The sequence below is a fragment of the Bos grunniens genome, chromosome 11 (genome assembly GCF_055505025.1).
Source record: "Bos grunniens cultivar Pamir isolate PY7600 chromosome 11, Bosgru_T2T1.0, whole genome shotgun sequence".
Taxonomy (NCBI): Eukaryota; Metazoa; Chordata; class Mammalia; order Artiodactyla; family Bovidae; genus Bos; species Bos grunniens.
Window position 1 is genome coordinate 1,243,991 of NC_141175.1, and position 27,302 is coordinate 1,271,292.

A 27,302-nucleotide genomic window follows, 5' to 3' on the forward strand; every position below is an offset into this window, starting at 1 on the left:
CTCAGTGCATCTGTGGAATTTTCTCAGTAAATAGAAAAGCTGTTGGCCTCTCAGATAAACCTTATCTACTGGGCCCTTCAAAATTGCAGCTCTGTGGCAGCAGGGGGTAGGGTGGAGGAGGGGCTTGGTTCCCAGCTAGCAAACTTGTCAGTTTCCTGTGTTTTGACTTTCAGTTCTTAGGACTTATATAAGCAACTATTTACATTAACTAAAATTTTTAAAGCTACTTTATAATACCAAAGTAGTTTTATATGAACATTAAAAAAGACCATGGCACCAGAAATGCTTGTATAGCTTCCTGTGCAAATAACCAAAAAGAAGGGTGTATTGCTTTAGCATACCATAAACTTGAAATATGTTAAGTCCTATGGTGGATTAGTCACGCTTCCTCACTGTGGCTTCAGTTAAACCTGGACACAGCTTAACTCCATAGTACTGGGCTTGTGACTGGTCTGACTCCAGTAGGTGAGTCCCTCCTCCTCTGGAGGAGCAGATGTAGAACTGCAGGTGTAGATGTAGAGCAGATGTAGATGCCACTGTGGCATCTGTCAGCGCCTCAGCATCCACTAATAGGACAGGCAAGTGTTCTGAGTCAGAAAACACAAGCTTCTATTCTTTATTTCCTGATACAACTGCCAGCACAGGTTAGAAGGTATTAATGTTGAACCCTCTTCCAGGGTTTAGTTTAGGGTATTTCGCTTAAGGATCAATTAAACAGAATTAGGATCTGAGGAATTATGCACTGAAACAGAACATAAAGAGGAAAGAAACCATAGATTATTAGGGACATAGCAGTTTGGCAGCAACTTCCCATGTGGCCTTATCTTTAGGTTTGCCCCAAGGCGGGGAGTTTCACCAAAATAAACTGCTTTGGGACCCATAAATGTGCTCATTGGTTGTTCCCTGGGGTGAGCTCGGGATGAATTACCCAGTGCTGTCACGTGGCTGGATCTGCCTTCTGAACTATCTCCCTCCTGCAAGCTGAGCCACATGTTCTTGCCTACTTCCCTCTCGGTAGGGGTTCTGGTTTGGCTGCAACCTGAGAACGTCGCCTAGGTCTCTACTCCTTAACCTAACACGTGGCGTGCTTCCTTTACACAGTGGCCAGATGCCCAAAACAACACCGTACGGTAGCAAGGTCTTTAATAGAAACGAAAACGAGGGAACCGCCTCTCCACCCGCCACCCCGGAACTAGGCTGGGCGAGGAGGGTCCAAGTCCTTGGTCGCAGGCACATCCGGCGCGGCCGCCGACCACTCCTAGCGCGGGAAGTTCTTGGGATACAGCTGGAAGAGCTTGCCTTCCTGCGTGGGCTCAAACCCGTACCGTTCCAGGTGCTCGGGGTCGAAAGTCCCGGCCTTAAAGTCCTTCTCGATAGCCGGCGCCGCCGTCTCCAGAAAGAGCTGCTTGGCCGTCAGGGGAACGTCTGTGCCCTCCGGGGCGCGGTAGTTCACGTAGGGCTTGAGCTTGAAGCCGGCCAGGTCGGGCACCACCAGCTCCGGGACCATTTCCTTGACCAGCACGAACTTGCCGCCGCGACCGTGGAAGCCGACGCCCTTGGCACCGCGGCTCTTGTGGAAGGTGCGCGGGCCCCGCTTGCTGGTCCACTTGCTCATACGGTCGGCGCCCCGCACCAGGGCGCGAGCCGCCCCGCTCAGGAGGCCCATGGCGAGGCCTGCGCACAGCCACCACGCCAATGCCCGCTCCAGCCGCCTCCGATTCCGGCCCCGCCGCGCTGCGCTTCCGGCGCCTTCGGTAGCTTCCGGCCCCACCGGCCCCCGCGCCGCAGGAAGAGCGGCTCCGATTGGCTGCGCCGTGTCGAATGTGCAGCCTCGGCCCCGGGAGGGGGCGGGACCGGAGGTAGCCCGGCCAATCCGCGGGGAGAGCCCTCGTCCCGGGGGGACGCCAGGAGCGCCGCCGTCGGGGGCGGGGCTTCGAGGCGGCGCCGGACGACGGGAGGTGGATATCGGGAGCGCGGACGTTGGGGGCGGGGCTTCGGGGAGGCGGGACGGGAGCGCGCGGTGCCGGTGAGTCGCCGTCTAGCGCCGCGAAGTGGCCAGCTTAGGGGTCTGAGTCTGTGAGGAGAGGTAGCCATCATCTCCCCCAGCCCGCGCACACTGCCCCCCAGGGCCGCCGGCGCCCCCAGCCAGACTGCTTCCAACCCGACGTCCGTCATCTCGACCCCCGCTTAACTCGACGCCTCCCAACCTCGACGCTCCCCCGCAACCCCGACACCCCTCAGCTCGACGCCCCTAAACCCGATGCCCACAACCCGGGTGCTCCTCAACCCGACACCCCTAAACCGAGTGCCCCCTACACCAGACGCCCCCCCAACCTGAGAGCCTTCAACCGGACGGCCCCTTAACCCCTACCCTCCAACCCTACGCCCTCCCTTAACCACGCCCTCCCTAAGCTCCAAGCCTTCAGCCCTGCTGCCCCCGGCTCCTCCAGGTCTCCTGGACTTGACCACCTTTCCTCTGGCCCCACGCTGTGGAGCAAGCGGAGCAGCTGACGGCGCTTCCGTCGTGTGGCAGGTGCTGGGGGCTTGAGCTTTTGTCCCCCTTGAGCCTAGTGGGCATCGGGAGATGGGACTGGGCAGGGCTGGGCGGTAGAGCTGGGGTCAAGGAACTGCTGGTCCTTGAAAAGACGTCTGAGAAGGAAGTTTCCCACAGGGCACAGACCAGTGAGCAAATGCAGGTGACTCTGCACCTGCGTTCTGCTCCCTGACTTGTCTGGGTGGGATTTTGGAAGAGATAAACCCTTCCTTACTGTGGCCCTTCTAAGAGACGTGGGAGCCACAGGGTAAAGGCCCTAGACATGGCTCCTCCTCCTGGCAGAGAGGTCAGGTGCGCAGGGCTGCTCCTCAAGTTCACCACAGCCGGGACCAGCACACCCACCTCCAGGGCTCCACCACACTGGTGGAAAATCCTGTGCCCAGCCCACTAGGCAGGGTCTGGCGCACAGCCTGCGGTGGCCACACACCCCTACCCCTACCCAGCTTCAGCCTCCTTGCCATGGTCCTGGAACTCCCAGCTGCACTAGGCCTTTGCCCAGATGCCCACACTTGTCTTTGACTGACTGGGAGAGGAGCCCGGGGCTTGGCTGCAGTTCCCGGTTCCTTGGGCAGCCACACAAGGGCTGTTTACAGAGAGGCAAGTGGCTCCCTTTGCTTGCTCCCTTTGTTTTCTCCATGGAGAGCACAGTGTTTCATCAGAGTTTTCCTGTCAATAGACATGTAACTTAACGTGGACAGGAATTTAGGGAAGGGCTGGGAGGCACTGCTTTGCACGTGAGCCTGAGGTGGTACAACCTGTGCCCTCCTCAGAACATGTCTTTCTTCTTTTGTTTCACTTTTTAGCCATGGAGCAAGAGGAGGACACTGGCCCAGAGGTACAGAACCTGAGGAGTCCAGTGAAGAATCAGCCTGAAAATTCCCAGTGTGGCCGCTTCTGGACAAGGAGAAAGCTGCCATGCAGCAGCTCCTTGAAGTTGGCTGCCTGTGGGAGTGGTGTGCGGGCCTCTCTTCCCCTGTCAGGACTGAACCCCTCCCTTCTGTTCCTCAAGGTCACACTTGTCAGTTCCTGCTTCCCTTTAGGAAGCCTGCTTGCTTTGAGGTAGGGCCTTTTTCCCGTGGAACATCTGTAGCCACATCACAAAGACTTTTATTCCTAAAACAGAAAATTAGATGCATTAAAACAGCAGTGAAAAGCTGAAAAGTCGGGGATGTCAACCAGTAGAGACTGTATGAATAGGTCTGGGTCACTCTTATAACTGTTCCCCTGGCTCCTCCCCTCCCCCGACCCCGGGGGTGGCTGAGCTCAGCGGACCCACTTATGAGGAGGGTGCTTGTCTGCCACCCCGTGGAGGTGGTCTCTAGCCAAGCACACAGCCTAGGCCAGGAGGGCCTGGGCACCTCACTCTGAGGCAGCAGCTCCCACTGCTTCCTCTGCTTTCTGAGCCAAGTTCAGAGGGTTGAGTCTTTGGATCACTTCCTTGTTCTGTCTTGATGTAACATTCTGCTTTTGAAACGCTTTTCTGAGTGCACTGAACTCCTCGGGTTTTCTGGCATCAGCACTGTGTGTGATCCTGGCTCTGAAGGATCAGGCAAGCTGCCTTAGTCCTTGGCACTCATGTAAAAGCTTGACAGAACTCTCACGCACACACCGCCCCCCCTCCATGCGTCCTGTTCCTGACGCTTGGAGGGCGTGAGGACCAGGAGGAGTGGAGCGCAGCTACTTGTTTGACTGGTTTCTTGTCTTTGCAGGGAGCCTGCCAGCATCCCTTGTATAGGAGGTCCAGGCCGTCTGCCCACTCACCGTTCCACACTCACTGTTTTCTCTTACCTTCCTGTCTTTCTCCCTGCGGTCTGGGATTCTGAAGCTCCTTGTTAACTCCCTCCCTGGGAGCCCTTTGCTGCTGTGTGCTGGATTTAATGTTCTCAAAATCCAGTTGGCTCGTTAGGGTTTCTCAGCACTGCTGCTGTGTGGGCGTGCGTCCGCCCTTGGGCCAGCAGCATGTGGTCCTGCTTGTGATGAGAGGGCACTGGAGAAGAGGCCTTTGCATGCCCCCACTAGCCAGGTTTGCTCCCTCTTGACTTGCACCCCGAGGAACAGGGAGGCTGAGAATGGAGGGCTCAGATGCCCAGAGCATTTGCTGTCAGTGCAGCGCAGCTGCTGGCCCTGCCCAGCCATCCTATGGGTGGGTAGCCCTTCTCCAGAGCAGACTGGGACTCAGGCCGTCTGCCTCCTGAAAGCCCGCTTCATTTTGGAGGTCTCCAGGGCTGCCAACTTTTTCCCTGACCCACAGCTCTGTTCTTGCTCCCTGAGAAGCTGGGGCGGTGCCCATCCTGGCCCTTCCTGACTGCAGGCTTCTCCCCTAGGTGGGCTTCTATCTGGCCACCCTATGGTCCTGGGGTCTGGAGCTGATGGAGCAGCATTCCCAGTCCACCATGGTAACCACCTCACTGCTCCCAGGTGATGGGCGGGCCCCAGAATCAGCGGCCCCCTTCACCCTTGGCCGCCCGGGGCCCTTTGTGTCCAGCCTGTGTTTGGGGTTGGGGGGTCTTGGTGCCTTGCTGATGGGTGCTCTGTCTATGACCTTGCCCAGCTGCTGGGGATTGTGATTGGAGTCCTCCTGGCCCTGGCCCTCATTGGCACCACCATCTTTTTTGTGTACAGAAGGGTTAGCCAATTCCGTGAGTATCTTGCTTGAGGCTGTGGCTCCAGTAGGGGAGGGAAAAGAGGGCTTGAGCGGGTGGGAGATTCGGGTGATTTCTCCCCATATTTTAAGCTCCCACAAATAGCTCTCAAGGCATAGTGGCTTTTGTTGAAAACTGCTGGCCTGTCGACAGCTCATCAGATCCATGGAATATAACTGTATCCTGAACTCTCTTGGCTCTCATTTCCAAGAAGAGATGAAGTACCGCTTCCTCTGCTTCGGTGTGTCACAGCCCAGAAACAAGATGCTGTGTGACACAGGGTGGGCAGGACAAGCTCAGTGTGCACACACAGATGGCCCACCTGTGCTCAGGCAGCCCCTTGGCGCCCCTTGGCCCCCCTTGCAGGACAGGTGCAGCCCAGTCCTCAGTACAGGTTCCGGAAGAGAGACAAGGTGATGTTCTACGGCAGGAAGATCATGAGGAAGGTAACTCACGCTGCGGGTCCCCTCCTCCCTCAGAGGGGTCGGCTTCAGACTGTGCCTAGGGTTGAGCAGGGCCCCGGGGTTTGGGGAAGGTCTGACCTAGAGAGGAAATGAGCCATGAAGGAGGGCAGAAGCCCCTCCCAGGAGCATCCCCGAGTGGGTCAAGCAGAAGGTCCTGGCTGCGGTGTAGATTGGTGGGCCTCCCATGATTTGGGGCCAGGCCCTGCAAGGTGGAAACTCCCAGGCCTTACTTTCTAGTGTCACAACCATCTTGGGGATGAGCAGCCTTTGCTGGTGGGCCCCACACCCTCCCACCCACTGAGGACAAAGGGCTCAGCAGACTCCCAGAGGCTTACTGTGCCGCAGAAGCATGCTTGAAACATTTGCTGACGTGTAAAAATATTTTGTTTGTTACTTTTCTCTAGATACACAGTTAGTTTGTATTCTTTGTAGAAGAACTTGAACTGTCAGACACATGGGTGTCCCTGGGTGGCTCCTTCTCCTCTTCAGGGTCAAGTGCTCTGAGAGGGAGGTTGGTTTGGGCTGCCGTGTCTGGCGGGGGCGGCCCTGGGACGTGGTGTGCGGGCTGCTGCAGTCTCGTGTGGGGCCACATGGGATGACCTGCGAGCAGGTCTCAAGGCGCTCGTGTGTGGCTGGACCTGGGGCTGTCCACGGATGACCCCACTGAGGACTGTGTGGTGGCAAGCTGGATTTGGTCTAAGGAAGACAGGAACATGGTCTGGTGGGGCCAGAACCCCTTGGGGGCAAGGAGGAGTCATGGTGACAACACCGACATCCACAGCCAGCACCATGGGGCAGACGCAGCTGGGGAGCTGCCCAAGGGGGCCGGCTGATGCCTGGGTAGGAGCCAGGCCCTTTGTCCTCCTCGGCAGCGCTGTTTGCAGCGGTCTAGTGGGCCTGGACTGTGAGGGGGACAAAGAGCTGTCCAGGCCGGGAGGGTGTGCAGGCACTGGGGTTGCGTGTACCAGCGTGACAGGTGTGAGGAGGAGGGCGCTGGCCAGCCTTCCAGGAGAAGGACGTAGGGCCGAGGACGTCAGAGCTCTCGGGGCACGGGCTGTCTGGGGATGTGGCCCTGTGTCCTCGCTGTCAGCAGCGCCAAGGAGGTTCCCTGTGTCCTGGGCAGGCGAGCAGGTGGGGCCAGGCCGGAATGCTGGTGTCAGGCCCGCAGGGGCCACGTCCTGAGGGCCGGAACCGACCCTGAGACTGGGAACTGGATCTCACAGGTCTCAGAGTCCAGACTTAGCCTCCCCCTCTCATTCTGCAGGTGACCACGCTTCCCCACACACTTGTGGGGAACACAGCTGCTCCCCGACAGCGGGTGAGGAAGAGGACCAAGGTGCTATCTTTGGCCAAGAGGTACTGGGAATGCCCTTCAGACCAGTCAGGTCCCAGCTGCCCTCCCCAGTGGGCTATCCGTGGCTTCCCTGCTATGGGTCTCACAGCCTAAATGCTCTTTTTTTTTTAATTTTTAAAATATTTAATTGATTAATTTGGGTGCATCAGATCTTAGTCATGGCACTCAGGCTTTGTTGCTCTGTGGCATGTGGGATCTTAGTTCCCCAGCCAGGGATCAAACCCACGTCCCCTGCATTGCAGGGTAGATTCCTAACCACTGGACCGCCAGGGAAGCTCCTTGCTGTCTGCTTTTGAGCCCCTTTGGGCCTCTGCTCCAGGTGTGTGCCTCTGCTTTGTAGGATCCTGCGGTTCAAGAAGGAATACCCTACCTTGCAGCCAAAGGAGCCCCCGCCCTCCCTGCTGGAGGCTGACCTCACAGAGTTTGATGTGAAGAATTCTCACCTGCCGTCAGAAGTTCTGTACATGCTGAAAAACGTCCGGTAAGAGAGAGGTGGGCCTGGAGGCTTTCTGTGTGCTCACCTGGCCTCCGAGGTGTCCTTTCCCTGCGGCCACTGATGGTTGCGTCGACAAAAAAAATCAGTAAACAGTGTGTAACAGGAATAGAAAAGAGTTTTATTGGAGCCAAACTGAGGACTGTAACCCAGAAGACAGCCTCTCAGACAGCTCTGAGGAGCTTCTCCAGAGAAGCGTGGTTTTCAGCACAGTTTTATATCTTGTCTGATGAAGAATATTAAACTAGTCACGGATACATTCCTTCAGGGTATCAGAAAGAAATCAAAACCAGATCAGCACGTACACGGCAAGTCAGTATGGCACTGACAGCTGGGAAGGGAGTCTTATCGTGGAAGGAGCACCAGGACTGATGGCCCAGGACGGGAGGTACTGAGCCCTTATCTTTAATGTGGGCGTTCTTCTGCTGAGTGTTCAGTTCAGATCAGTCGCTCAGTCGCATCCCCATGGACTACAGCATGCCTGTCCATCACCAACTCCCGGAGCTTGCTCAAACTCAGGTCCATTGAGTCAGTGATGCCATCCAACCATCTCATCCTCTGTCGTCCCCTTCTTCTCTTGCCCTCAATCTTTCCCAGCATCAGGGTCTTTTCCAATGAGTCAGTTCTTCACATCAGGTAGCCAAAGTGTTGGAGTTTCAGCTTCAGCATCAGTAAGTGTGAAGTGAAGTCATTCAGTTGTGTCTGACTCTTTGCGACCCCGTGGACTGTAGCCTACCAGGCTCCTCCGTCCATGGGATTCTCCAGGCAAGAATACTGGAGTGGGTTGCCATTTCCTTCTCCAGGGGATCTTCCTAACCCAGGGATTGAACCCAGGTCTCCTGCATTGCAGGCAGACGCTTTAACCTCTGAGCCACCAGGGAAGCCTCAGTAAGTGTGCCCTTTAATAATTAAAGCAGATGTACAGTGTGTGTTTGATCAGCCACAAATAGGATATTCTGTCTATTGAGCATAAAGTGGGTGTTCGCACATGTAGCAGCCAGAATGACCTCTCTGGATCTCAACCTGTGATCATTTCTTTTATCACTGGCAAAGCTTCTCTCCTCTGGCTGTCACTGCCCTCCTGGCGGTGAGCAGAGCCTCCTCGCTGGTTCTTTCCCATGTGTGTCTGCTTCTCAGGACGATGCAGAGCGAGTGTGGGAAGTGAGTGGCTGGATGGAAGATTGAAAGTCTGGCTCCCCGTCTCTCCCTGGAAGCCCCAACCCCTCTTTCCAGCACTTCACTAACTGCCCTTGGTTACAGACCTGGCTCAAACGCACAGGCACAGCCTGAGAGTTCTCTGAGCTCCTGGAACAGCAGCTGATGAGGATTCCTAAACCTCAGGCTCCTATCCTGCTGGTGACCAGGCGCTAGTGCTGCAGGCTCTGCGGCCCTTGGAAGCTCTCCCTGTGGTCTGGCCAGCAGGGACAGTGGCCTCTGCCCCTCCCCTCCTTCCTGAAGGTGTCCCACGTGTTCTGTTTTCTGTAGGGTCCTGGGTCACTTTGAGAAGCCGCTATTCCTGGAACTTTGCAAACACATGGTCTTTGTGCAGCTTCTGGAAGGGGAGTACATCTTCCGGCCGGGGGAGCTGGACAACAGCATCTATGTGGTGCAGGACGGGCGGCTGGAGGTCCGCGTCCAGGACTCGGTGAGAGCCCTCGGGCGGGGCGGGGCGGGGGTGCTGTTGTGTTGGCACTCAGTGGTCTGCCCTCTTGAAGATTTCTCAAGTTTTCCATTGAAAAGTTAGTGCAAAACGTATTTTATTTTATGTAGATAGGAGATTCATATTTTACTTCTCCAGCAACATATATACAGTTGAATATAAGTTAAAGGCTAGCTTGCACACCAAAACCAGGTCCTTTAGGTGGTTCAGTCAAAGAGGTAAGGCCTTCAGCTGGCTCACATGAGAAGTGTCCACTCCTTGGCCCACCTTTTGGGATTTTGCCAGTCCTGAGTTCATCAAAAATTTCTTCCATATTCTGAGGTGGCAGATCCTGTAGTAGTTGTCATGAATTGAACCACTGGTTCATTTATACAGATCCCTAAACACTCCATTCATGGTCAACAAAAGAGTCCGAAATGCACTACTTGGATGCAATCTCAAAAACGACAGAATGATCTCTGTTCGTTTCCAAGGCAAACCATTCAGTATCACAGTAATCCAAGTCTATGCCCCAACCAGTAACGCTGAAGAAGCTGAAGTTGAATGGTTCTGTGAAGACCTACAAGACCTTTTAGAACTAACACCCAAAAAAGATGTCCTTTTCATTATAGGTGACTGGAATGCAAAAGTAGGAAGTCAAGAAACACTTGGAGTAACAGGCAAATTTGGCCTTGGAATACGGAATGAAGCAGGGCAAAGACTAATAGAGTTTTGCCAAGAAAATGCACTGGTCATAACAAACACCCTCTTCCAACAACACAAGAGAAGACTCTATACATGGACATCACCAGATGGTCAACACCGAAATCAGATTGATTATATTCTTTGCAGCCAAAGATGGAGAAGCTCTATACAGTCAGCAAAAAAAAGACCAGGAGCTGACTGTGGCTCAGATCATGAACTCCTTATTGCCAAATTCATTCTTAAATTGAAGAAAGTGGGGAAAACCACTAGACCATTCAGGTATGACCTAAATCAAATCCCTTATGATTATACAGTGGAAGTGAGAAATAGATTTAAGGGCCTAGATCTGATAGATAGAGTGCCTGATGAGCTATGGAATGAGGTTCGTGACATTGTACAGGAGACAGGGATCAAGACCATCCCCATGGAAAAGAAATGCAAAAAAGCAAAATGGCTGTCTTAAGAGGCCTTACAAATAGCTGTGAAAAGAAGAGAAGCGAAAAGCAAAGGAGAAAAGGAAAGATTTAAACATCTGAACGCAGAGTTCCAAAGAATAGCAAGAAGAGATAAGAAAGCCTTCTTCAGTGATCAATGCAAAGAAATAGAGGAAAACAACAGAATGAGAAAGACTAGAGATCTCTTCAAGAAAATCAGAGATACCAAGGGAACATTTCATGCAAAGATGGGCTCGATAAAGGACAGAAATGGTATGGACCTAACAGAAGCAGAAGATATTAAGAAGAGATGGCAAGAATACACAGAAGAACTGTACAAAAAAGATCTTCATGACCCAGATAATCACGATGGTGTGATCACTGACCTAGAGCCAGACATCCTGGAATGTGAAGTCAAGTGGGCCTTAGAAAGCATCACTACGAACAAAGCTAGTGGAGGTGATGGAATTCCAGTTGAGCTATTCCAAATCCTGAAAGATGATGCTGTGAAAGTGCTGCACTCAATATGCCAGCAAATTTGGAAAACTCAGCAGTGGCCACAGGACTGGAAAAGGTCAGTTTTCATTCCAATCCCAAAGAAAGGCAATGCCAAAGAATGCTCAAACTACTGCACAATTGCACTCATCTCACACTCTAGTAAAGTAATGCTTAAAATTCTCCAAGCCAGGCTTCAGCAATATGTGAACCATGAACTAACATCCTGATGTTCAAGCTGGTTTTAGAAAAAGCAGAGGAACCAGAGATCAAATTGCCAACATCTGCTGGATCATGGAAAAAGCAAGAGAATTCCAGAAAAACATCTATTTCTGCTTTATTGACTATGCCAAAGCCTTTGACTGTGTGGATCACAATAAACTGTGGAAAATTCTGAAAGAGATGGAAATACCAGACCACCTGATCTGCCTCTTGAGAAATTTGTATGCAGGTCAGGAAGCAACAGTTAGAACTGGACATGGAACAACAGACTGGTTCCAAATAGGAAAAGGAGTACGTCAAAGGTGTATATTGTCACCCTGTTTATTTAACTTATATGCAGAGTTCATCATGAGAAACGCTGGACTGGAAGAAAAACAAGCTGGAATCAGGATAGCCAGGAGAAATATCAATAACCTCAGATATGCAGATGACACCACCCTTATGGCAGAAAGTGAAGAGGAACTAAAAAGCCTCTTGATGAAGGTGAAAGTGGAGAGTGAAAAAGTTGGCTTAAAGCTCAACATTCAGAAAATGAAGATCATGGCATCCGGTCCCATCACTGCATGGGAAATAGATGGGGAAACAGTGTCAGACTTTATTTTTCCAGGCTCCAAAATCACTGCAGATGGTGATTGCAGCCATGAAATTAAAAGACGCTTACTCCTTGGAAGGAAAGTTATGACCAACCTAGATAGCATATTCAAAAGCAGAGACATTCCTTTGCCAACAAAGGTTCGTCTAGTCAAGGCTATGGTTTTTCCTGTGGTCATGTATGGATGTGAGAGTTGGACTGTGAAGAAGGCTGAGCGCCAAAGAATTGATGCTTTTGAACTGTGGTGTTGGAGAAGACTCTTGAGAGTCCCTTGGACTGCAAGGAGATCCAACCAGTCCATCCTGAAGGAGATCAGCCCTGGGATTTCTTTGGAAGGAATGATGCTAAAGCTGAAACTCCAGTACTTTGGCCACCTCATGTGAAGAGTTGACTCATTGGAAAAGACTCTGATGCTGGGAGGGATTGGGGGCAGGAGGAGAAGGGGACGACAGAGGATGAGATGGCTGGATGGCATCACTGACTCGATGGACGTGAGTCTGAGTGAACTCCGGGAGTTGGTGATGGACAGGAAGGCCTGGCGTGCTGTGGTTCATGGGGTCGCAAAGAGTCAGACACGACTGAGCAACTGATCTGATCTAATCTGATCTGATCTGAAACACTTCATGGGGCCACAAAGAATCGGACACGACTGAGCGACTAAACTGAACTGAAGCACTCCAGCTAAGAGTGAAAAGTTTGCCATGAAGTTGTCCCCCTGCCTTTCTGCTGAGCATTCCTGAGTGATCGTCAGGATGTTGGTAGAGTTTGGAAGTGTGCGAGGTGGAGTAGTGCAGCCATGAATATGAGACTTCCAGTTGGCTTGCAATTATACGTTGTATGAGAAGTTGCCGATTCACATGCTCTCCCTGGAGGCACTTGTGAAACCTCTGCGCCTGGTCGTAGTGGAGCTGAGCAGCCACCCCTTCTGTCTTCAGGCTGGAAGCAGAGCTGCTGCTCTTTGCCCCTCTGGGTAGTTTTCTATAGTTGCTTCTGTCCTTTGCTAGTTTTATGGTGTGAAACCCAGTGGAGCATCTGGGTTATTCTCAGGAGTGCCTCTGGGCAGACTGAAGGCCCCTCCAGCTCCATTCTGCACAGCTGTCTTATGCAAATTCCTTCATGCCTTCCCCACTGGGTGGTGAGGCTGGCTTTGTGAGCCAAAGCACCTTGGAGATAAATGCGGAGGGCCAAGCTGAGGGCCTTCGGAGTGCAAAATCTCAAGTTTGAGTTCTTTGGAGGAAAAGACACACTGGACCACGGCTGCCCTTGACACGGCCTGTCTGCCTCCGCGACACGGGCTGCGCGGGGGCTCACATCACTCCTACTGCCATGGGGCCCCTCAGAGGGTGGGCACTGACCTGTAGTGGTCAGCTGCACACGTGTCTTATTTTCAGGTTTCAGGCTATAAATAGTTTTAACTGTAAGAAAATAATTAAGGTATTCAGCTGGAAGCTAACTCCTTGCTGCCTGCCTCTGTTGAATTATGTGCTTAAATCACAGTTGCTGGCTGAGGGGTGATCTCTAGACCAAGCCTCCTGGGTCCTTGGTTTGTTTGCCTGGTGGTAGGTGACCAGGCTTCCCACCGTAGACACTCAGTGAGCCCTGGACTGCACAAGGTTGCCCCGTCCCCGGCCACGTGAACTTCCCACCTGTTGGGCCCTGGGTGGACCTGACCCAGGACGGCTCCTGCATGTCCTTCCAGCTTTTAGATCACAGTGTTGTCGGGGCACAGGTCTCATGTGTAGCTTTGTCTGAGTGACCTGAGGAGATAATCAGAAAGGACATGCTTTCATCCAGCCTCCTCCGGGGGGCCTCCATGTCATCGGCCTGGCAGGCCTTCCCAAGATGGGAAGCCTTTGGCCCAGATGGGAGGGCTTCTGGACTGTGACCTGTGCCAGGTTTGAACAAGTTCAAAGGTATTTTTCTGGGTCACCCTGAGATGAAGTTCCTATCCTAAATCACCAGCATTGTATGCTTTCCTTTCTCCTTTAATCCAGTGGGAAAAAATAGGTCAAAATGCTATCATTTATACTAAGAATAACTGCGTTTGGTTCCCATAGCCTTTTCGTTAGGCCCACCAGCTCTCTCAGGCAGATCCTCCTGGTGCTGACAAGACACAAGGCTGAAGGCCAGGCTGGGCCTCCCTGTTCCTCTTAGTCACCCTTGTCTTCCTGCTCTCGTTCTGCGCGTCGACAGGGTGCAGCCTCTGCCCCGCGTGACCAGTGGTGGGTGGCGGTTTGCCTGGCCCCACCATGGGTGGCTCTCCTCTGCTTCCCAGGCGCAGGACGGCACTGAGGTGACGGTCAAAGAGGTTCTGGCTGGAGACAGCGTCCACAGCCTCCTCAGCATTCTGGACGTCATCACCGTGAGTATCTCTTCTCCCCCGGTCTGCCCGCACTCACTAGACGGCAGGTCCCTCGGCGCCCCGGCCAGCTCTCCAGTGACAGGAGGGTCACCCTAGTGGGTGGGGGGGTGTGCCTGGAGTGGCCTGGGAGCGCCTCTGACTGAGTGTCTGAGGGGAGCTCGGTGTTGGCTTATGGGTTTTGGCGTCTCTTGAATGATCGGTTTTTGGACTGAGGAGCATGTGCGTGGGCTCCACGCGTCACGTGCATATAACGTCACAGGATGAAGGCCACTTCTCCTGCCCTCAGGCCCTAAGGCCCCTTCCCAGGAGAGGCCCTTTCTGGATCTTCTGTGCTCACGTGTGTCCTTCAGTGATTTCTTCAGCTTTTGTGCTGTTCATCAATGCAGTGAATGGTCTTGTGTGGACATTGTTGCCTGTGTTTGAAGGCCAGTCTGTAGGGCAAATCCTTAGGAGACTCACTGGATCCAAGGGACCTGCCTCCCACCACAGAGACTGAACCGCCAGACCTATGAGGGCACCTCACCCGCTGGTGAGCTGTCTCGTAGCTGATGTTCGCTAGTTGTCTCACTGTATCTCACTGTTTGCTGAACCCGAGGTAGGCAAGGTGCAAGCGGGGAAGCTGAAAGAAGATGTTTTGATTTTCTTTTTAGCTGTGTACTGAGGCAACTTGTACTTCGGTTTCTCCAGACCCTGCACAGAGGGGTCTCTGGGGCAGGTCAGCAGAACCGTGGCAGGGGTGCCTCTGTGCGGGCCCAGGAGTCTAGGAGCCTGTGTGATGCTGACCGTGGATGGATCCCTGGCGGGTGTCCTCCAAGCCAGCCCTAAGTTGTTCTGCATGACGAGGGGGGACAGGCTCCAAATGGAGACCTCAGGGGTGTCTACTGTGCTCAGCCTGCCCCTGTCAGACCAGTACACTTGCTTCGAGCTGTGTGGGGGCCGGGGGTGGAGATACGCATGGGGCTCCGGGTCTCTGTCTGCCCCCAGGACCTGACCTGCCTTTAGCACATGCTTGGCCAGGGCTGAGAGGGACACCACCCACTCTGAGCAAACCTGCCTGCTTCCTGCCTGGGGGCAGCTCCTGCCTGGAACCTTGTGCTTGGAGAGGGCACTGGGTGTGCCCGTTGGGCCATAGGAGGGTGCTTCTGTGGGGTTCTGGCTTGAGTGTCTGAGTCTGTGAGGTGTGCTGTAGGCCTGGGAGGTCTAGACAGGCTATCCGTCATATGGAGGCTCCTGGATAAGAATGAGAGAGGGGCGGGGAGGCTCCTGTATTACCTCTTGGTCTGCTACTGATCCCGATCCTGTTGTGACTTCGGGGTTGAGCACCCTCTGTGGCAGCTCCGTGGGCTGTGTGCTGAGAGCAGGGCCGGCTGCTGCTGTCTCCCAGCCGCTGCGGCCCCCTCGGCCCGGGTGCCCGCGGGCTGCTGTCGTGTCCACACAGTGCCCCCAGGGCAGAGAGCCGGGAGGCGGGTGTTTGGAAAAAACAAGTGTGTACTGGGTTAAATGGTCATTTGGAAGGACATCATTTTTGCCTCACCAAATGTGTATTTGTGATTTAAAATTCTTTTTATTTGTTCTTATCAAAATAACCTGAACAAATTCCAGAAATGGTTTTGATGTTTTGGGAAGCGCAGTTGTCTGTCCCACCACCTCCCCCAAGAAAGGCCGCTTCTAGCTCTTTCAGTCTGCTGGCTACAGCTGCGGCTCTTGCTGTTTTATGATTCTCCTGTCTCGATTTTGTTTTGACTTGCCGCTGTAGAAAATGCCCTGCTTGCCTCACCATCCTGCTCCTCTCATCCCACCTTGTGGGCGTCGTTGGCAGCTGAGCCTGTGGAGCCTGGGTTAACAGTTGCCTCGCTTTTGGTCGCTTGGTTTTCTGTGCGTGGCATGCACTGCTGCCCTTGTCCAGGGCTCCGTGAGTCGGGCAGCGACCTCCAGGTCCGCAGGCTCTGTCCCCCTGTGAACTTCCGGGCCACTCGGTCCAGCCCCTGCCCCGGGCAGGGCTTCTTCCTTCCTAGGCAGGGCTCCCACCTCCTCTCCTGATCTGCCTGTTCAGGTGAAGCAGATCTTCTGTTGCTTCCTGAGAAGTGTGCAGGGAGGTTGGGTTTTGAAACCTTACAGACCTAGAATTGTCTTTATTCTGCACTCCCTTTCTCTTTCTATTGTACTTTTAAGGAGATTTTGTTAACTTTATTTTCCAGATCTTCCATTGAAATTTTAATTTCTGTCATCATTTTTTTTAATAGAAGTCTAGTTGACTTAAGTGTTGTTTTACTTTCACACATACAGCAAACTGATTCGGCAACATGTATATTATGTATATACTTTTTCAGATTCTTTTCCATAATGGTTTATTACAGGGTATTGAATGTACTTTCCTGTGCTATAGAGCAGGTCCTTGTTGGTTACCTATTTTAAATATGCTGTTGTTCAGTTGCTAAGTCACATCCAACTCTTTGTGACCCCATGGGCTGCAGCATGCCAGGATCCTCTGCCCTCCGCTATCTCCAGAAATTTGCTCAAATTCATGTCCATTGAGTCAGTGATGCCATCCAACCATCTCATCCTCTGCCTCCCCCTTCTCCTCTTGCCCTCAATCATTCCCAGCATCAGGGTCTTTTCCAGTGAGTTGGCTCTTCACATCAGGTGGCCCAAATATTGGACCTTCAGCTTCAGCATCAGTCCTTCCAATGAATATTCAGGGTTGATTTTCTTTAGGATTGACTGGTTTGATCTCCCTGGAGTCCAAGGGACTCTCAAGAGTCTTCTCCAGCACGACAGTTCAAAAGCATCAATTTTTTGGTGCCCAGCCATCTTTATGGTTTAACTCTCACATCCATACATGACTGCTGGAAAACCATAGCTTTGACTATACGAGCCTTTGTTGACAAAGTGATGTCTCTCTGCTTTTCTTTCAAGGAGCAAGCATCTTTTAATTCATGGCTGTAGTCACTGTCCACAGTGATTTTGGAGCCCAAGAAAATAAAATCTGCCACTGCTTCCGCTTTTTCACCCATCTATTTACCATGAAGTGATGGAACCAAATGCCATGATCTTAGGTTTTTGAGTATTGAGTTTTAAGCCAGCTTTTTCACTCTCCTCTTTCACTCTCATCAAGAGGCTCTTTAGTATCTCTTCACTTTCTGTTGTTAAGAGTGCTATCATCTGCATATCTGAGGTTATTGATATTTCTCCCAGAAATCCTGAATCCAGCTTTTGGTTCTTGCAGTCCAGCATTTTGAATGATGTACTCTACATATAAGTTAAATAAGCAGGGTGACAATATATAGCCTTGAGATACTCCTGTCCCAATTAGGAACCAGTCCATTGTTCCATATCTGGTTCTAACTGTTGCTTTTTGACCTGCATACAGGTTTCTCAGGGGACAGATACGGTGGTCTGATATTACCATCTCTCTAAGAATTTTCCACAGTTTGTTGTGATCCACACAGTCGAAGGCTTTAGCATAGTCCGTGAAGCAGAAGTAGATGTTTTTCTGGAACTTTCTTGCTTTCTCCATTTTCCAACCAATGTTGACAATTTAATCTCTGGTTCCTCTGCCTTCAAAACCCAGCTTGAACGTCTAGGAGTTCTCAGTTCATATACTGCTGAAGCCTGGCTTGAAGAATTTTGAGCATAATTTTGTTAGCATGTGAAATGAGCCCAATTGCAAGGTAGTTTGAACATTTTTTGACATTGCCCTTCTTTGGGATTGAAATGAAAACTGACCTTTTCCAGTCCTGTGGTCACTATTGAGTTTTCCAAACTTGCTGGCATATTGAGTGCAGCACTTTCACAGCACCATCTTTTAGAACTTGAAATAGCTCAGCTGGAATTCCATCACCTCCACCAGCTTTGTTCATAGTGGTGCTGCCGAAGGCCCACTTGACCTCACACTCTATGATGTCCAGCTCTAGGTGAGTGACCACACCACTGTTTATCTGGGTCATTAAGACTTTTTTTTATATAGTTCTTCTGTGTATTCTTGCCACCTTTTCTTAATCTTTTCTGCTTCTTTTAGGTCTTTACTGTTTCTGTCCTTCATTGTGGCCTTCTTTGCATGAAATGTTCTCTTGGTATCTCTAATTTTCATGAAGAGATCTCTAGTGTTTCCTATTCTATTATTTTCCTCTATTTCTTTGCACTGATCACTGAGGAAGGCTTTCTTATCTCTCCTTGCTGTTCTTTGGAACTCTGCATTCAGACGGGTATATCTTTCCCTTTCTCCCTTGCCTTTCGATTCTTTTCTTAGCTATTTGTATACTCTCCTCAGACAACCACTTTGCCTTCTTGCATTTCTTTTTATTTGGAATGGGTTTGGTCCCTGCCTCCTGTTGAGTTCAGTTCAGTCGCTCAGTTGTGTCTGACTCTTTGTGACCCCATGGACTGCAGCACGCCAGGCCTCCCTGTCTTATTATCACCAACTCCCGGAGCTTGCTCAAACTCATGTCCATTGAGTTGGTGTTGCCATCCAACCATCTCACCCTCTGTCGTCCTCTTCTCCTGCCCTCAATTTTTCTCAGCATCAGGGTCTTTTCAAATGAGTCAGCTCTTTGCATCAGGTGGCCAAAGTATTGGAGTTTCAGCTTCAATGTAAGTCCTTCCAGTGAACACCAGGACTGATCTCCTTTAGGATGGACAATGTCACGAACCTCCCTATAGTTCTTCAGGCACTCTGTCTACCAGATCTAACTCCTTGAATCTATCCGTCACCTCCGCTGTACAGTCATAAGGGATTTGATTTAGATCATACCTGAATGGTAGTGATTTTCCCTAAGGAGCTCATGATCTGAGCCACAGTCATCTCCCTGTCTTGTTTTTGCTGACTGACTGTATACACCTTCTCCATCTTCAGCTGCAGAGAATGTAATCAATCTGATTTCAGTATTGCCCATCTGGTGGTGTCCATGTGTAGAGTCATCTCTTAGGTTGTTGGGAAAGGATTTGTTATGACCAGTGTGTTCTCCTGATCAAACTTGTTAACCTTTGCCCTGCTTCATTTTGTACTCCAAGACCAAACTTGCCTGTTATTCCAGGTATCTCTTGACTTCCTACTTTTGCATTCCAGTCCTCTATGACGAAAAGGAAATCTTTTATTTTTTTGGTGTTAGTTCTAGATGGTCTTGTAGGCCTTCATGGAACTGGTCAATTGCAGCTTCTTTGGCTTCAGTGGTTGGGATATACCCAACCACTGAAGTTGGACTTGTATTTGTGGTATTTACAAATACCACAGTTGGATTACTGTGATGTTGAATGGTTTGCTTTGAAAACGAACAATCATTCTGTGGTATTTTAAATATAGTAGTATGTATATGTTACTCCCAAACTCCTAACCCCTCCGCCTTTTCCCTTTCCCATGTCTGTGCATCTGTTTCTGTTTGTAAATAAGCCCATTGGTGTCATTTTTTTGATTTCACATGTAAGTGATGCCATACGATATTTGTCTTTCCCCCTCTGAGTTCCTTCACTTAGCATGATCTTCTCTAGGTTCATCTGTGTTGCTGCTAATGGCATTGTTTTGCCCTTTCTTATGACTGAGTAATACTCTGTCTGTGTGTGTGTGTGAATACCGCACACTCCACATCTTCTGTAGCCGTTCATCTGCTGATGGACATTTAGGCTTCCCATGTCTTGGCTGCTGTGAACACTGGGGTGTGTATGTCTTTGCTAACCAGAGTTATCTCCAGATCTTTGGCCAAGAGTGGGATTACTGGATCATATGGTAGCTCTATTTTAGTTTTTAAGGAACCTCCATATGGTTCTCCATGGCAGCTGCACACTCGCATCCCCACCGACAGTGTGGGAGCGCCTGCACACTCGCATCCCCACCGACAGTGATACGGTTCCCCATGGCGCCTGCACAGTCGCCTCCCCACCAACAGTGTGGGGCTCCCTTTCTCCTGTCGTCATGTTTTTTATTTCGAGAGCTTTTTTTTCCTCTCAATATTTTTTTTACCGATGAAGTAAGACGAGATTTTCTTTGCTCCCTGTGTCACCACTGGCTTTTCTAAGTTTCTTGACTCTGCTTGTTTGCTTCCCTCTCTCAGATCTGGGCCTGTCGTGTTACCAACAGTCCAGTTATGTGAGAGGGAAATCCACCTCTGACCTGGCTACACAGCCAGTGCGTGTGAACTGTGGAAATGTGTGGTGCTCGTTTATCTTGTACGTGGAGTCTTGCACCTTTTGAACACTTTCCTCCAGTCCCACTGCCCCATTGTTTTAATTTTTACAAATGTGTTATGAAATATTTCAGATATATACAAAAGCACAATGCAGGAAGCGGGTGTGTCAGCTGTCAGCAGGTGAGACAGTGATGGCCCTGTAGCTCAGGGTGGCTGTAAGCTCTCAGTACCTTTCCGCTTCTCTCCACCCTTTCCTAGGAGGCAGCTGCTTTTCTGACTTGCCCTGATATTCTACAGAGTGTGGTATAACTGCCGTGACCAGCTCGCCGGCGGGGTCGTACTCTGCACGGTTCTGCAGCGCCCTGGTCTGTGGGGGTTACCATCCCTCCATGGAGACGTGTTGTTCCAGTTCCATTGTCTGCTCGCTACCCTTTGATCTGCTCGTTGTTCGCTGACGAGCTTTTGTGACTATTTCCCATGGTGGCCAGTGCCACAGGAGACATTTGTAGACATGTGTAGGTGTGTGCCACGCCTGTGCACACTCCTGCAGCTGTCTCACCTGTGCTTTTAAGGTTTCTTGGTGAGGTTGAGGGCAGTATTTTCCTAAGTAAACAAGTCCGTTTGAGCTGTTTTTAGTGTCAGCTGTTGAGTTGTCATTTTCTCTTCCCACCCTGCCCTTAAACACACAGACATACTCACAGATACAGACACACACACGCTTTTCTCCCTGATTCTGGAACTGATGAGAGTTGCTGTCTGTTAGGGCTTGTGGGGGTGGGGTTGTGGGGATGTCCGCCCCTGTTTCCCCCGGGGTCTCCTGGCTGCTTGGCTCCCTGGTGAGTGCGAGACATGCCGCCAGCACGGGTCTTGTAGAGCTGGCCTGGAGATGGAGTGAGGTCGCGTCTGAGAGCGACCCTCACCCCTGTCAGCCCACGCGGAGCGCGCCTGCTCCCCACAGAGCAGCCAGTGCTGCGTGCGCATCGAGGGCCGAGCCGTGACCTGGCTTGGCCTCTGCTGCTGCCTCCCGGGGCCTCTGGAGCTGGCCCCAAGGTCCTGTGTTGGACGCCTGGCAGGTGGCTGTTCTGTGTTGCTTAGGGCTCCTGCTTCTTGTGGTGTGGTCGTGGATCTTTTATGGATCAACCTCCTCTCTTTTTCTTATTGTTTTGAACTCAAAACTTTTTGGTTTTTATGGGCTTTTAAAAATTGAATTATGGTTAGTTGATTTACAACGTTGCATTAGTTTTAGCTGTGCAACAAAGTGACCCAGTTATACGTGTGTGTCCCTTTTTCTAGATGCCTTTTCCTCGTAGGTTATTGCAGCCTTTTGAGTATTGCTCCCTGGGCCGCAGAGTAGGACATTGCTTTATCTGTTTTGTACATAGGAGTGTGTCCGTGTTAACCCCAAGCCCCTGCTGTCCCCCTCCCCCATTTCCCCTTCTGCAATCGTAAGTTTGTTTTCTATGTCTATCTGTTTTCTGTGAGTCTGTTTCTGTTTTGTAAATAAGTTCATTCGTATCATTAAAAAAGAAATCCCACATATGTGTGGGATTCATCCACATGATAAAGTCCGTGATATTTGTCTCTGACTGACTTTACCTAGTAATCCCTGGTCCGTCCATGTTGCTGCAAGGCATTGCTTCACTCCTATTTTGTGGCTGAGCAGATTCCACTGTGGGCTTCCCGGGGGGCTCAGTGGTAAAGAATCAGCCTGCCAAGCAGGAGACACAGGTTCGCTCCCTGGTCTGGGAAAGTCCTCTGGACAAGGAAATGGCAACTCACTCTGGTATTCTTGCCTGGGAAATCCCATGGGCAGAGGAGCCTGGCAGACTGCACTCCTGGGGTTTCAAAGAGCTGGGCATGACCTGGTGACTAGGCAACAACAGCAGTGCCCACTGTGCGTGTGTACCCACAGCCTCATCCACTCACTTGTTGATGGCCGCTGAGGCTGCGTCTGTGGCCTGACTATTGTGAAGAGTGATGCTGTCAACATTGGGGTGCATGTATCTTTTTGAGTTTTGGCTTCTCTGGATTCGTACAAGGACAGCCTTCTCTGTATAAAGGATCTGAAGCAGGCAGAAAGGACTTCAAGGCAGAAGTGATATAACTAAGCCCAGAACACACCGAGGACCCCTTGAGCCAGAGCCCAGTGTTCCCGACCAGCAGGGCTGTCTGGAGGAAGGGGCATTTTCCATGTTCACTCATGGACAGTCACGTCAGGAGACTGGACATTCACTCGGTTTTATCTGTGTGAGTTCTTGTTTGCAGGGCCTTGCATACGAGTAAAGCAGGGCTGTCCAATAGCAGCAACAGTGAGCCTGACCACACGGGTGTGCTGCTCTCTGTGGCAGTTTATCAGGCTTCTTCATTCTGGCTTCCAAAGAAGAGAGACATTGAGATTTTATTTTTAATAAGAATGAAATAGAATTCCAGTTCTGCTGTGGCAGAATGATGCTATCATAGCCTCTCGCTCCTGCTGATTACAACAGGAACTCTGGGTAGAATGCAAAGCAGGTACCCAGGAAGCTAAAAATAAAAGTGGGGAGATCGCAGGTGGGAATTGAAAACAGGAAAAGCAGCCCAAGAATGGTCAGTTCCCTGGGTTTCCTCTTCTGTCTCAATACTCTGCCTCAGAGCAGCCCAGTCTTGGGCTCTCTCAGTATGGGAGAGAGTGTGCATGGGTCTTGAGAGTCTCAGGGCAGACAGAGAGCAGCATGGCACAGGCCAGGCACGGCCATGAGAACCAGGCTAAGATGCAGCCTCAGCCTCAGCCCAGGTTTCAGACTGAGGGGCGTTGGTGCCAGCGGAGCCAAGCACTTGAGGCATCACCCAAAAATCAGAGATGCTGGCACCCAGCCCCACACAGCAGTGGGATGAGGCAGGAAGTAAGACAGAACTTGTGGTTTGAACCCAGTCAGCTTGCTAAAAATGTCAACATTCCCCAGAAAATTGGAGCCTAACCCTAGATCAGATCAGATCAGATCAGTCGCTCAGTCGTGTCCGACTCTTTGCGACCCCATGAATCGCAGCACGCCAGGCCTCCCTGTCCATCACCAACTCCCAGAGTTCACTGAGACGTCCATTGAGTCAGTGATGCCATCCAGCCATCTCATCCTCTGTCGTCCCCTTCTCCTCCTGCCCCCAATCCCTCCCAGCATCACAGTCTTTTCCAGTGAGTCAACTGTTCGCATGAGGTGGCCAAAGTACTGGAGTTTCAGCTTTAGCATCATTCCTTCCAAAGAAATCCCAGGGCTGATCTCCTTCAGGATGGACTGGTTGGATCTCCTTGCAGTCCAAGGGACTCTCAAGAGTCTTTTCCAACACCACAGTTCAAAAGCATCAATTCTTTGACGCTCAGCCTTCTTCACAGTCCAACTCTCACATCCATACATGACCACAGGAAAAACCCTAGATACATCAGTAATAATGTTGTCATCAATTAATCATCAATTAAATGGTGATCAGTGTAGATAGAAATACCAATATCCAGCACATGCTGGCTTTATAAAACTACTATAGCTATAAAAACTTAAGTAGATTAAAAAGAAAACAATATGATAGACTATATCATGAAAACTCAAAACCGAAAGGCTGCATTAATGTTAGACAAAGTAGACTTCAGACCACAGAATGTTTCTGGGGTGAGGTATACCACTCACCAAGAAGATAGAGCAACCCCAAATGTGTGTTCTCCTAAGAATGGAATTTCAAAAGTGGAGCAGAAACTTATAGATGTGAAAGGAGAAATGGATCCCTAGTTATAGCTGATGACTTCACTCTTTCAGTAATCAGTAGGATAGGTAGACAGAAAGTCTACAGAGATGTAGAAAATCTAAACAGCACCATCAGCCTCCTTGCTTAATTAAGTGAACATTTATTGAACACTCATCCCAACAATAGCAAGTACATTCCTTTCATGTGGACATGGGGCACCCATAATACATACTGTTAATATATTGAGTCTTAAAGCAAATGGTAGTAAATGTCAGCAAATTTGGAAAACAGTAGTGACCGAAGGACTGAAAAAGGTCAGTTTTCATTCCAATCCCAAAGAAAGGCAACGCCAAAGAATGTTCAAACTACCCTACAATTGTGCTTATTTCACACACTAGGAAGGTAATGCTCAAAATCCTTCGAGCTAGGCTTCAACAGTACATGAATCGAGAACTTCCAGATGTGCAAGCTTTATTTAGAAAAGGCAGAGGAACCAGAGATTAAATTGCCAACATCCGTTGGATCATAGAAAAAGGGAATTCCAGAAAAACATCTCCTTCTCCCTCATTGGCTGTGCTAAAGCTTTGACTGTGTGGATCACAACAAACTGTGGAAAAATTCTTAGATAGGAATACCAGACTACCTTTCCTGCCTTCTGAGAAACCTGTGTGCAGGTCAAAAAGCAACAGTTAGAACCAGACATGGAACAGCAGACTGGTTCCAAATTGGGAAAGGAGTACATCAAGGCTGTATGTTGTTACCCTGCTTATTTAACTTATATGGAGAGTACATCATGTGAAATCCTGGGCTGGATGAATCACAACCTGGAATCAAGATTGCTGGGAGAAGTACTAACAGTGTCAAATATGCAGATGACACCACTCAAATGGCAGAAAGTGAGAAGGAACTAAAGAGCCTCTTGATAAAAGTGAAAGAGGAGAGTGAAAAAGCTGGCTTAAAACTCAGCATTCAAAAAACTAAGATCATGGCATCCAGTCTCACCACATCATGGCAAATAGAAGGGGAAAAATGGAATCAGTGACATATTTTCTTTTCTTGGGCTCCAAAATCACTGTGGATGATGACTGCAGCCATGAAGACATGCAGACACTTGCTCCTTGGAAGAAAAGCTATGACAAATCTAGACAGCGTATTAAAAAGCAGAGACATCACTTTGCCAACAAAGGTCCGTGTAACCAAAACTCTGGTTTTTCCAGTGGTCATGTACCAATCTGGGCTTCCCTGGTAGCTCAGCTGGTAAAGGATCTGTCTGCGATGTAGGAGACCCCTGTTCAATTCCTGGGTCGGAAAGATTCCCTGGAGAAGGGAACAGCTATCCACTCCAGTATTCTGACGTGGAGAATTCCATGGACTGCATAGTCCCTGGGGTCGCAAAGAGCTGGACACAACTGAGCAACTTTCACTTTCATGTACCAATACGGGAATTGGTCCATAAAGAAGGCTGAGTGCCAAAGAACCAATGCATTTGAACTGTGGTACTGGAGAAGACTTTTGAGAGCAAGTGTCTTGGATAGCAAGGAGCTCAAACTAGTCAATCCTAAAGGGAATCAACCTTGAGTATTCATTGGAAGGACTGTTGCTGAAACTGAAGCTCGAATACTTTGGCCACCTGATGCAAAGAGCTGACTCATTGGAAAAGACCCTGATGCTGGGAAAGACTGAGTGTGGGAGGAGAAGGGGCGACAGAGGACGAGGTGGCTGGATGTCATCAGTGGACTTGACTGGCTCAGTGGACTGGAGTGAGCAGACGCCAGGAGGTAGTGAAGGGCGGGGACCAGGCAGGCTGCCGTCCACGGGGTCGAGAAGTGTCGGAGCTTCAGCATCAGTCCTTCCAGTGAATACTCAGGGTTGATTTCCTTTAAGATTGACTGGTTTGATCTCCTTGCAGTCCGAGGGACTCTCAAGAGTCTTTTACAGTTGGAAAGCATCAGTTCTTCCGTGCTCAGCCTTATGGCCGGAGGACAGGTAGAGGCAAATTCCCAGCCAAGATGCAGGCAGAGGCCTCTTCGTCTCTCGGGTAACTGACGTGGGTGGTAACTGACATGGTGGTAGGTGTGAGCGCCCCGCTTACAGGTCAGCCCCCACTCCAACTCCAACTTTAGCTGTGGTTTTGGTAAATAATTCCACAGTATTTAGCAAGGAAAATGAAAACTTTGTTCACACAAAATCCGGTATGGAAATATTCATATTAGTTTTATCTGTAATTGCCAATACTGGGAACGATCCAAATGTCCTTCACCTGCTGGATGCATAGGGCTTCCCAGGTGGCTCAGTGGGTAAACAATCTGCCTGTAAGGTAAGAGACACAGGCAGTTGTGAGTTTGATTTCCAGTTCAGGAAGATCCCCTGTACCAGGACATGGCAGTCCACTCCAGTATTCTTGCCTGAGAACCCTGTGGACAGAGAATCTGGCGGGCTACAGTCCATGAGGCTGCAGAGTCAGATGTGACTGAAGCGACTGAGCATGCAAGCATGCATATGCTAGGTGCGTGAGGAAACTGATGCAGCCGTAGAACAGGCTGGTTCTCATCAGCAAACGGCACAGACTCCTGGTATACCAACAGCATGATGACCCTCAAGTGTGTTGTCTCAGTGGAAGGAGCCTGGCCCTGTGTGATTCCACTTATGTGATACTTTGACAAAGGAAAACATCAGTTCAGAAAAAAGCTAGTGGTTGCCTGGAAGCGGCACTCAGAGGAGAGGTGGTGGCAGGACTCAGAACTGCAAGCCAGAAAGGGCCAAGGTCACTGCCCAGGAATGATAACAGACCGAAAAAGTCAGCTTTGCTGTCGAGCACCCGCCAGTTCCCAAGTGGCGCCCAGTCGGTCCTTGGCCACCTGCAGCTGCGCTGGTGGCCAGGCAGGGCTCCGCAGGCTCGTTGGGTGGGTGATCCTGGCTCCAAGTGGCCTTGCCAGAGGCCTAGGAGAGCGGGGAGCTGAGAGCTGTGATGCTTGAGGCTGCATGAGGTCTAGGGGGACCAGGCTCTGCGTCTTGGGGCCGGCCGGCGCGGGCTGACTGGGGCTGTCGTTGCAGGGCCACGCCGCGCCGTACAAAACTGTGTCCGCCCGCGCTGCCGTCCCCTCCACCATCCTCCGGCTCCCGGCTACAGCTTTTCAAGGAGTGTTTGAGAGATACCCTGAAACGCTGGTGAGGGTGGTGCAGGTGAGCCACTTTTCCAGGCAGTCTGTCTGGTGCCCTGGCCGTCTCAGGGAGGGGCCCAGGGTCGAGGCCCTGAGTATCTCATCATCGGTTTACTGAGTCCCGGGGCCACAAGACAGGTCCACAGTAGTGGAAGTGACTTCACTGGCAGGACTGAGTGCTGGCGACATGGGGTTCAGGGTGAGTGTCGGAAGAACTAAGATTTTTTTTTAAAAACTTGTAATACATATTTTGCTATAAAAATTAATATTGATAGCTTCAATGAGGTCTTCAGATTACCTACCATGTCCCAAAAGAACTCTTGTTATTATTAAATGTCTTGAAGTAATTTTAGAA

The 27,302-nt window shown here is 50.7% G+C and overlaps 1 protein-coding gene across 30 annotated transcripts in view; it reads left to right on the top strand.

Annotated features, from left to right (window-relative positions):
• The first annotated feature begins 94 nt into the window (after window positions 1-94).
• PNPLA7 (patatin like domain 7, lysophospholipase) overlaps window positions 95-27,302 on the top strand; it is a 79,029-nt gene continuing 51,821 nt past the window's right edge. For 13 of the 30 annotated variants that reach the window (XR_015136014.1, XR_015136016.1, XR_015136015.1 and 10 more), the window contains exons 1-10: window positions 95-1,958; window positions 3,358-3,389; window positions 4,879-4,950; window positions 5,106-5,193; window positions 5,563-5,642; window positions 6,925-7,016; window positions 7,355-7,495; window positions 8,993-9,152; window positions 13,870-13,956; window positions 26,841-26,969. Coding sequence is in view for 23 of the 30 variants with exons in the window: in XM_086323948.1 (XP_086180074.1) it covers window positions 1,109-1,958; window positions 3,358-3,389; window positions 4,879-4,950; window positions 5,106-5,193; window positions 5,563-5,642; window positions 6,925-7,016; window positions 7,355-7,495; window positions 8,993-9,152; window positions 13,870-13,956; window positions 26,841-26,969 (1,731 nt within the window). In the remaining 7 variants the exon portion in view is untranslated. Of the gene's footprint in view, window positions 2,087-2,450; window positions 2,534-3,357; window positions 3,390-3,430; window positions 3,614-4,878; window positions 4,951-5,105; window positions 5,194-5,562; window positions 5,643-6,924; window positions 7,017-7,354; window positions 7,496-8,992; window positions 9,153-13,869; window positions 13,957-26,840; window positions 26,970-27,302 lie in introns of those variants that run through there. The other 17 variants (XR_015136017.1, XR_015136018.1, XM_086323956.1 and 14 more) reach the window with 12 other exon arrangements.